The 10,964-nt window shown below is 45.9% G+C and overlaps 1 protein-coding gene across 1 annotated transcript; it reads right to left on the bottom strand.

The window, feature by feature from the left end:
* Positions 1-522: 522 nt before the first annotated feature.
* FUCA1 (alpha-L-fucosidase 1) lies at positions 523-7,348 on the bottom strand. Its single transcript, XM_034754191.1, has 8 exons — positions 6,958-7,348; positions 5,696-5,830; positions 4,999-5,136; positions 4,357-4,462; positions 3,709-3,909; positions 3,327-3,517; positions 2,407-2,506; positions 523-1,711 (listed from the first exon to the last, which is right to left on the bottom strand). The coding sequence occupies exons 1-8, from the start codon at positions 7,302-7,304 to the stop codon at positions 1,571-1,573; spliced, it is 1,359 nt and encodes a 452-aa protein (XP_034610082.1). The 5' UTR covers positions 7,305-7,348; the 3' UTR covers positions 523-1,570.
* Between the last annotated feature and the right edge of the window lie 3,616 nt (positions 7,349-10,964).

Genomic DNA, 10,964 nt, shown 5'->3' on the forward strand with positions numbered 1-10,964 from the left:
CACAGTGGTGGTGGGTTGCTATACAGCACTTTGAACAGTGACACTTGTGTCTACAAGCACTTTACTCTCACCCTGCTCTAGTAAAATGCAGACTCTCAGAACAGAGTTTCATAGTTTTAACCTGGATTTGCTATGAAATCCTTCCTTTTCGAACTTACCAATACAAGTACTGAGGGGGCCTTTTTTGTTTAACAAAACTGAAAGTTATCTTGATTTTAAGTCAGACCAATGGTACCTCTGCAAAGACTTACTTACAAGAACAGATTACCTTCTGCCTACAGCTCTTTCCACAAATGTAACTACACCCACATCTTAAGGACAAGAATTTAAAATCAGTTGAATTTATATGAGTATTAGAGAGAGAGCAGATGCATTCTTTAAATTCATTACATCTAATCTCCTTCAAACATTAATATAAATCCACTTATTTTACATTATAAATATTTGTAATCACACTTAATTCAGCTTTAATTCAAATGAAAGGAATGCAGCAGTGTTTTAATAGAATTTTATTTTTAAAATGTACATATGAAAATACATTGCACATCAGAATCTGAAAAAGTGCTTAATTCCAATTAGACTTTAAAGGGCATAATGGACTCACCCTAAACAGGATGTTTAATAATTTCACACACCAGAAAATAAAGTTAGGCTATTGCATTTTGATTAAAGATTAGTTTCAAGAAGATTACACCATTTAAGTGACATGAATATTCAAATCAGTCAGAAGATTCAGTTTCAAGAGCTCCTGAGCTGATAGCTGTTAAAACACAGGTGCAGTGGACAGCTTCAGGGGAGACCTGCTCCTGTCCCGAAGCGGTGGATATTTTTTCCTGCTTTATTTTGCCTAGTTCTATGGTGCAGACTTATACACCAGTCCAAGGCACGTTCCTTGATCATAAGTAAACATGAAAATAGTTCCATCCCTCCATAGTTTGGTTAACAGCTGTATCTTGAACATTTTGATAATTAAAAATTTGAGATCTCTCCTTTAGCAGGTAAGCACCCTCTTGGTAGGGTGACCATCGCTCAGTTTGTCAATCTTAAGCATTTCTAATGTACCCATCACTGTAGTAACGAAGTGCCATTTATTCACAGTCTGTTTGCTGGCAGCAGATCCTAATTCAACCATCTTTATAACTGTCCCACACTAAATTTGTTCACACTCCCACATACCTTATGTGACTGTCATGCCTATTAGGCTGTAGTGCAATGGTTAAAGGTGGCAAAGTGATAACATCTGCCACGAAGCCCAGCTAAGGATCTCTCATCACAGTCGTCTGACCACACTCAGCGGTCAAAATCCAGCAACAGAACATTACTATTGCAGGCCACGTCTCTCAGACAGATCAAAGGTTGCGTATAGGTCAGGCCTTCATTCCCACCCAAGCTAGGTCAGTGCATCTGTTTTCCTGGCCAGAGCGGCTTAGAAAGGTATTCTCTTAGATGAGCAAGAAAAACAATTTATTAAGATTCCTTCACCTTCAAAAAAATAAAAAATCAAAACAAAGCAAAAAAAAAAAAAAAAAAAAAAAAAGATCTAGTTCCTCGCTTTTCTTCAAAGTCACTATCACGCCACACCTTCTAGCTTGAGAGTCCAGCAACACGGGACTGGGAGAACAGATGGAGGTACATAGGGCAAAGCGATCAGCAACCCTTTATCTACGGCCTTCTCCCACTTCAGCGTCTCAGAGAACCCCAGCATAGTCACCTGAAGAAAGAGGGAAAGAACAATACACTCATCTATTGCTTCATGCACATCCTTCCTGTTTAAATACATCACAGCCAGCAAGTTCAATGTATTTGCAGACACTCAAGGGGTAGAGGTAGCCCCAACTACTTTCCATCCCGCCAGAGTTTACAGAGCTGCAAGTACTGTACAAGGTAACATTTTTGGCCCAGCATCTGCCTATGGTTCTTCACTAGGGAGATTTTTCTTATGGTGGTTTGGAGCTGACACAGCCCGCTCCCTGGGCCATTTGCAGTGAGTAGTTTCATAGGTTTTTTTTTTTTAAGTTTGTGTTGCCATGTCAGAGTGGTCCTACTGCTTTTTGGGCACCTCAGTTAATTTCACAGCAAATCAAGTCAATAGAGGCTGGGAACACTGTGGAAGAAATGCCCCTGGCGGTACTATGGCAGGTTAACAAGCAGTGCTGACAAGTCCTATCCAGCGTTTCTTAGAGAATAATGGTGGTTTAAAGCAAGTTGAACACACAGAAGGAGGGATCACAATTCCTTTATGACCTCTCCCTGATAGAGAAGACCCAAGACTAGAAGTAAGGGAAGACAACTTTATATATACAGTACTTTCACCAGATACTTAATGGAATCCAGGTTGGGCCATCTCAGCCTTTATGTACCAGAGATGGACTCGTGAGATTCATTATCTACTCTTAGATTCCTTACTTGTGTGCTTGCAGATGGAATAGGTGAAGACAGCTTCAACACACCACCCTCTGGCCAGCTCAGAAAGATAGCATATACAGTTGATCCTTTAGAAGTGTACCTGAGGGTATATAATGATGGTGTACAGAGGTGCGTAGATCACCACAAAATACAGAGGCAGACAAGCATCTGGCTTTTGTCAGAAGTAAAGCAAAAAGTACATGCCTCCCCCCATCAATCAGTCTAGGCATATTGGGAAAGCCAGCCACATAGGGGTCACCTGCTTTCCTTGCATACCTCAATACTTTGGAACCAACATTTATCCAGTCAGCAGGGACAGAGGAAAGCTAAACGAAGTCCACATACGTTCCCTGAAAACAAAGGTCACCTTGCGACATGGCATTGCTTTAGGCTGCTGTGGTCAATAGCGTAGATTAAGCTCTTGTGAAGCTTCATGTAGGTCATTTCATTATTCTCTTTAAAAACAGGTTAGGTTTGTAGTGTTCTGGTCTCCTTACACACTTACTATACATCTCTTCCTCTGAGGAAATGCAGTTGCTGGGTAACAGTGCACAGATCTATTACACAAGAATCTGAGAAGTAAATACCACCATACCAAGGCAACCACAGGAGTTTAGGGAGACAAAACGCAGTCATGCAACTAAGAATTTTAGTCAAAACCATGAGGTTAAACACTCCTACTCAGGAGAAGCACATGGAATCTTTAGTGTTTTACTATTGATTTTTTTTTTTTTTTTTTAAAGCATGGGGCAACAGTCCAACACTCAGAGAGTAGAGGGCCACTTGTGAATCAATGTCTTTCTAGTGTTTATTTTTCTTTGGAGCTCTCAGAGTAGCAAGATCAACCCTTCTTTGCTCATGAGATCACAGCCGGAGATGAGTGGCTCTTTCAGAGTGGTCTTGTGTAAAGTAATCCTTACCATGTATCGATTGTGGTGTTCTCCATCTGCACCCTCCATGGCTTAGAAGCATAAATTGCCTCCCCATTAACACGCAGCCATTTTCCAAGGGACAGAAGCCTTTCTTGAAAGATTGGAACAATCACCCCTTCTTTTGTAGGGCCCACATTGAGAAGATAGTTGCCTCCAAAACTCACAGTCTGCACTAGTTCCTGTGACAGACAGGAAAGTAACGTGAATCCACTTTACTTTCCCTCTTGACTATGAAAGAAAAACACCTGCATAAAGCTTTATTCTCATTGTCCCAGGTACTTTAGCCACCACCCTGTCCTACTGTTTTGCCAGATAAGTAGACAACGTCTAATCCCCAGCAATCCCCCTATTTATATTAAAATGTTCTTACTGAGATAATACTTGATTCATCCATGAGCTCATTGAGTTGCATGTTGCTTCGATAGCCCCAAGATCTTTTGTCAATAGACGTGCACATCTCCCACTTGTGCTGTGGCAGGGTGCCCGGCTTGTATTTATCAGCACAATTATAGTATCCTCCATGATGGCAGGAGCAGTTATTGCACCAACGGTCATTTACCACAACAGTATCCTAGAATGATGAGAGACAGTTCAGGGTAGAAACTATTTTGACTTAGACACTCAATCCTTCTGCTGCAGTGTTTCAAAGGAACAAGTTTGTGGGTTTTGTTCTGGGATCTTTAGTTACTAGTCTCCTTGATAGCTCAGTGGTTTGAGCATTGGCCTGCTAAACCCAGGGTTGAGTTCAATCCTTGAGGGGGCCAATTAGGGATCAGGGGCAAAATCAGTACTTGGTCCTGCTAGTGAAGGCAGGGGACTGGACTCGATGACCTTTCAGGGTCCCTTCCAGTTCTATGGAATAGGTATATCTCCATAAATACTTTAGATGCCCTCGACAATTTATATGCTTTGACTGATCCTGAGGTTTTGACTTAGATTCTGCCAGTACTAGAAGCTGCCTGATTTTCCATATTTATGTAATGGCCAGAAGACATGAAGGAAATGCTGACAGCAGTACCTTGACAGGACTATCATTGTAAAGCCAGGCAAGGAAAGAGGTTGAGTTCCAATATGTTTCCGGACCCTCCCAGTCACCATCTGACCAAACCAGATCTGGTTTATACCTAGGAGACAGATAAACGTTACTAGAAAATTTAACATTCCCACTTCTGGTCCAGTCCAAAGAGAAGATTGTCACAAGGCAGTGTTTTTAATTCTTGCTTATGAAGTTCAATTATCTTTGCTTTCACATGCTTCTCCTATTGTATGACATGACCAGGAAATGTGCCTGGTGGGGGGAACAAAAACACACACACATGAGGGAGATCCTTGCAGCAGCAAAGGATGGGAGCATCATTCATTCCCAAAGTGGGGATGTAGCACTAACAAAACAGGGTAAGTGCAAGTTGTCTCTGTGCAGGCATCATGGCCAGTAAATAATATTGAGGAAAAAGTGTCCCCAAAAGCACAGATAGATAACGTGATCCCCTTTTCACACCACCTCAAACCCCAAATTGCTACTGTAGGAAGGTGAGAGCTGCCTAGTGGTTGGAACAGCAAATATTAAAGTGTTTCCCTTCCTTTGCCCCACATCCTTATCCCCCTAACAAATAAAGAAATACAGTAATATTCAGGGGTGCTAAAAGTTTGCAGCTCTTACCTTAAAACAAGATCATAAAGCTCTGGCATAGTTTTTGAAAAGACAAAATTCTGCGTCTTGAAGCCATTTTTTTTGTCAGCTAAATACAGAGGATTAAACCACTCTAGGAGAGAATGGTACAGTCCATAGCGTATGTTCCTTAAATATTAAACAAAGCAAGGAAAGAGATGAAAGCTGGGTTAACAAAAAAGTACCAGTCTGAAAAAAAGATCTCACTGCATATTCACTGCACTACAATATTTAAAAAAAAAAAAAAAAAAACCGACAAGAACCGACTGTTGTAGTATTCAGTGCTGAGTCTGCGTTAGAGAATGCTATATCTATACATAGGTTTCAAAATACTTCCTAGAAATGGGTAAATATTACACTCCTTTCCTCACACGAGACAGAGATTGAGCAACTTGCCTAAAGTCACACAGTGAGTTAGTGGTAACGTCAGGAATATAGCCCAGGTTGTCAAACTCGGATTCCCATGCCCTATTCACTGGACCTTACTGCCATCCTGTAGGAAACCAACAGGAGATTTGGGTACAAGAGTTCTCTGACCCTGAGGCAGAACACTTTTGTTGAAAAGCATGTGCTTAGTGACAAATTTATCAAAAAAAACTAGGAGACGCTAATGGGCATCTACTTCAAGAACTGGAAATAGTTCTTGGGTAACAAAGTTTTGCCAGTATGTACAAGAGCAGTGACGTACCTTTCTCGGAGAGCTTGTCCCAGTTCACCCACTAGGTCTCGATGGGGTCCTGTATCCATAGAATTCCAGTTCCAGGACACAGGAGACCCCCAGTTTGTGAAGCCCTCATGATGCTTTGTAGTCAGCACCACATACCTGTGGAAATCAAAGCCCCTTGTTCAGAAGGAAATAGAACCTACCTAAGATACCCCAAATCATCTGAATAAAACTGGTACTTGGAAAGCAAAGGACATGGTAACGATGGTGTCAAGAGCTGTCTCAGATTCCTTTTCTAAATGTACCTGTTTGCAAGTTCTCTCCTAAGAGTTTAGGAGTTTTAAATGAATTTTATTGCTGATAAAAAGTGACAGATTGATACCCTATGCAGACAGAACACAAGTAGTGAAACAAATGCCTTACCCTCAACGTGGAGGGAGAACTTTTAAGGGCAAAAGGGTAAACCTAAGAATAAAAAACATCAGTGCTGTCAGAGTGGCATCTTTCAACAGCACTAAATCCATGTTCAAAGTTAGATACTTTAAAGCCACTGATTGAGTGAAAAACCACCACTTCCAAGTGCTTCCATGGTTCCAGTGAACGTAATGGTTTTGAGACTCATTTTACAAAACCAAATCATTCTTGCTTTGTGTAAGTTTGTAAAAACCATATTTCACTAAGTTCTCAGAAAGGGACTGTCCATTGGCTAAAGGAGGAAGTAAATCACCTGACAGCTGCTCTAGTGGAAGGCAGCAGAAACTGGTTCCCCTCTAGCATCTAGTTTCGATTAATGCAAGATTTAAAATCCAGAGATGTGTTCCTTTCCTGGGAATGATGCATCCTCAGGGTGCTACGATCCAGGAGTCAGCCCCAGCAGAGAAATACACTATAGGAACCAGGGTCCTGCCCTATGTACACTCTGCCCACTGGAGTGGCTCTGCATCCAGGATGGAGCAGACCAATGACCCCTACAGATGCTTTATGTGCACAAAGGTCACCCGTGACTACACCCACTACACTCCTGCCCCAAGGGACTCCCCTAGAGCTTTCTCCCCCAGCAGAGCCCAGGGCCACCCTGCCCTCACGCATCCCTTCCCCTCCCCACCAGGCCACTCCCTGCTTTGCCCCTTAGGGTCCCCCCCATTGCCCTGATTTGTACTCTCAGGTCTCAGCCCATCCCCCAGGCAATCCCCATTAGAGACCAAGGGGCCCCACACTTCCCCCCGCCCCAGGTCACCAGTGCCGTCAGCCCCCCCCCTTCCCCAGGCGCTCCCGCCCGGACTGACCTGGCGCCGGCCTGCTCGAAGAGCCAGGCCCAGTAGCGCGGCCGGAAGTCGCGGGCGGTGAAGCGCGAGGCGAAGTCGGCGTAGGTGGTGTTGGGCGGGAAGTGCTCCCGCATGAAGCGCTCGTAGTCGCCGCGGCGCTCGCCCTGCCAGTGCCACCAGAACCACTCGGAGCCATAGGCCGGCACCGAGAACACCCCCCAGTGCACGAACACCCCCACCTTGGCCTGGTCGAACCAGGCCGGCAGCGGCCTCGCGTCCAGGCTGGGCCAGTCCGGGGTGTAGCGGAGCCCGCAGGCCGCCCCGGCTACCAGCAGCAACAGCCAGCGCGCCGCTCCCAGCGACGCCATCTTCCCCGACCAGCTGTGCCCGGGCCCCGCCCCTCCGCCCGCGGGACGGGAGGCGAGACGGGCCAACACGGGGACCTAAGGGCTGACCACGTGATAGGCACCGTCCACGTGATGAGCAGGCCCGACGCCATTGCTAGAGAGGCACTGACCACGTGATGTGCAAAGGGGACGCCATTGCTAGAGAGGCACTGACCGCCTCATGTTGANACCACGTGATGTGCAAAGGGGACGCCATTGCTAGAGAGGCACTGACCGCCTCATGTTGAGGAGAAAAGCCGTCGCCAGCGAGGCAATGGCCACGTGCTGCCCCTGGGAGTGTCACAGCTCAGGCGCTGAGGGAGAGGGCAGGTCCCAGGAGCTGGGGGCGCTGGGAGCCCATGTCTAAGGCTGGGAGGAGCTCGTGCTCCATAGAGGGCACCACCCCGTGGGGTGACCCATTAGCACCCTGCCGGCTGAGTCTGACACAGGCCGGCCCTAGGTGTAGCTGCAAAGCTTGGCTCTTTTGCCCACAGCAGCAAGTTGGTCCAATAGAAGATATTACCTTACCCACCTTGTCGCACTAGTATCCGGAGACCAACACAGCGACAACTCAGCATATAACACATGTAGTGCAATTACATATGTGGATCTCAGAAACCCCCTTGGGAACTGCCAACCGATCTGCCAAGACTACTTCTGCCCCTGCTTTCCCTGCCAGCCTGGGACTCCAGCACCCTGTCCTGTTGAGCCAGACCCGCCCGTCTGCTCCAACACAGACCCAGGGTCTGAACCATGTGCCTCAAAGCTGCAGACTACGCTGAAAGCAACTTGAGAAGTGTTCCCGTCTTTAACACTCAGAGGCCCAACTCTCAATGGGGTCCAAACCCCAAATAAATCCATTTTAGCCTGTATAAAGCTTATACAGGGTAAACAAATAAATTGTCCGCCCTCTATAATACTGATAGAGAGATATGCACAGTTGTTTGCCCCCCACCCCCACCCCCGTGTATTAATACATACTCTGGATTAATTAATAAGTAAAAAGTGATTTTATTAAATACAGAAAATAGGATTTAAGTGGTTCCAAGTAGTAACAGACAGAACAAAGTGAATTACCAAGTAAAATAAAATAAAACACACAAATCTGAGTCTAATACAGTAATAAAACTGAATACAGATAAAATCTCACCCTCAGAGATGTTTCCAGGGCCGACCAGAAGATTCAGGGGGCCTGGGTTCTTCGGCGGCGGGGCCTCCCCGCCGCCGAAGACCCGGCACTTTGGTGGCGGGTCCCGAGGCGGAAGGACCCCCCGCCGCGGGTCTTCAGGGCACTTCAGTGGCAGGCCCCGGAGCCGAAGGACTCCCCGCCGCCGAATTGCCGCCGAAGACCCGGAGCAGAAGAAGCTCCGGGGGCCCGGGCCCCACGGGAGTTTTCTGGGGCCCCTGGAGCGAGTGAAGGACTCCTATGTCCCTCTCTGGGTTTCCCACCCCATCCTTGTCAATGGAAAAGCACTAGGTTAAAGATGGATTGCAGTTCAGGTGACATGATCACATGTCACTGCAAGACTTCATTACCCACTTGCCAGCACACACGTGTACAGGAAGACTTAGGCCTAGTCTACACTTACCGGCTGGTCCGGAGGCACGCCATCGATGTTCTGGGATCGATCCCGGAAGTGCTCACAATCGACGCCGGTACTCCAGCTCGCCGAGAGGAGTACGCGGCGTCGACGGGGGGAGACTTCCGGCCGCGTCTGGACCGCGGTAAGTCCGGAGTAAGGTACATCGAATTCAGCTACGTTATTAACGTAGCTGAATTTGCGTACCTTAGTCCGAAGTCCGGACTAAGTGTAGACCAGCCCTTACAAGTAAACGGAGCCACCTACAGTCCATTGTCCTGGTTAATGGGAGCCATCAAGATTCCAAACCACCATTAATGGCCCACACTTTGCATAATTACAATAGGCCCTCAGAGTTATGTTTCATATTTCTAGTTTCAGATACAAGAGTGATACATTTATACAAATAGGATGACCATGCTCAGTAGATTATAAGCTTTGTAATGATACCTTACAAGAGACCGTTTGCATTAAGCATATTTTAGTTACATTATCAACAAGGAGTCTGGTGGCACCTTAAAGACTAACAGATTTATTTGGGCATAAGCTTTCGTGAGTAAAAACCTCACTTCTTCGGATGCATAGAGTGAAAGTTACAGATGCAGGCATTATATACTGACACATGGAGAGCAGGGAGTTACTTCACAAGTGGAGAACCAGTGTTGACAGTGCCAATTCAATCAGAGTGGATGTAGTCCACTCCCAGTAATAGATGAGGAGGTGTCAATTCCAGGAGAGGAAAAGCTGCTTCTGTAGTGAGCCAGCCACTCACAGTCCCTATTCAAGCCCAGATTAATGGTGTTGAATTTGCAAATGAATTTTAGTTCTGCTGTTTCTCTTTGAAGTCTGTTTCTGAAGTTTTTTTGTTCAATGATAGTGACTTTTAAATCTGTAATAGAATGACCAGGGAGATTGAAGTGATCACTTACTGGCTTGTGTATGTTACCATTCCTGATATCCGATTTGTGTCCATTTATTCTTTTGCGGAGGGACTGTCCGGTTTGGCCAATGTACATGGCAGAGGGGCATTGCTGGCACATGATGGCATATATGACATTAGTGGATGTGCAGGTGAATGAGCCCCTGATGGTGTGGCTGATGTGGTTGGGTCCTCTGATGCTGTTGCCAGAGTAGATATGGGGACAGAGTAGGCAACGAGGTTTGCTACAGGGATAGGTTCCTGGGTTGGTGTTTCTGTGGTGTGGTGTGTAGTTGAGTATTTGCTTCAGGTTGGGGGGTTGTCTGTAAGCGAGGACTGGCCTGCCTCCCAAGGTCTGTGAGAGTGAGGGATCATTTTCCAGGATAGGTTGTAGATCGTGGATAATGCGCTGGAGAGGTTTTAGCTGGGGGCTGTATGTGATGGCCAGTGGTGTTCTGTTATTGTCCTTGTTGGGCCTGTCCTGTAGTAGGTGATTTCTGGGTACCCGTCTTGCTCTGTCAATCTGTTTCCTCACTTCCCCAGCTGGGTATTGTAGTTTTACGAATGCTTGATAAAGATCTTGTAGGTGTTTGTCTCTGTCTGAGGGGTTGGAGCAAATTCGGTTGTATCTTAGGGCTTGGCTGTAGACAATGGATCGTGTGATGTGTCTTGGATGGAAGCTGGAGGCATGTAGGTATGTATAGCGGTCAGTAGGTTTCCGGTATAGGGTGGTGTTTATGTGACCATCACTTATTTGTACTGTAGTGTCCAGGAAGTGGATCTCCTGTGTGGACTGGTCCAGGCTGAGGTTGATGGTGGGGTGGAAATTGTTGAAGTCCAGGTGGAATTCTTCAAGGGCCTGCTTTCCATGGGTCATTAGTTACATTATATTCACACTCATCAGCATACTTTCATAAAATCATATAGAGTGCAATGTCACAACATAATTTTGCAAAGGCATCCTTATTTCTATCGTAGCAGCCACTGGTAGCAAACAGCATAGACCTACGACAACACTGCATATAACTACTTATGCATCCAATGAAGTGGGCTGTAGCCAACAAAAGCTTATCCTCAAATAAATCTGTTAGTCTCTAAGGTGCCACAAGTACTCCTGTTCTTTTTGCGGATACAGACTAACAC

This window comes from Trachemys scripta, chromosome 20 (genome assembly GCF_013100865.1).
Source record: "Trachemys scripta elegans isolate TJP31775 chromosome 20, CAS_Tse_1.0, whole genome shotgun sequence".
NCBI lineage: Eukaryota > Metazoa > Chordata > Testudines > Emydidae > Trachemys > Trachemys scripta.

Coding starts and splice junctions, on each gene's coding strand:
- FUCA1 (XM_034754191.1), bottom strand. CDS start 7,304: ATGGCGTCGCTGGGAGCGGCGCGCTGGCTGTTGCTGCTGGTAGCCGGG. Junction 5,137..5,695: donor GGACAAGCTCTCCGAGAAAG/GTACGTCACTGC, acceptor TTAATATTTAAG/GAACATACGCTATGGACTGT. Junction 3,518..3,708: donor ATGAATCAAGTATTATCTCA/GTAAGAACATTT, acceptor TGTCTGTCACAG/GAACTAGTGCAGACTGTGAG.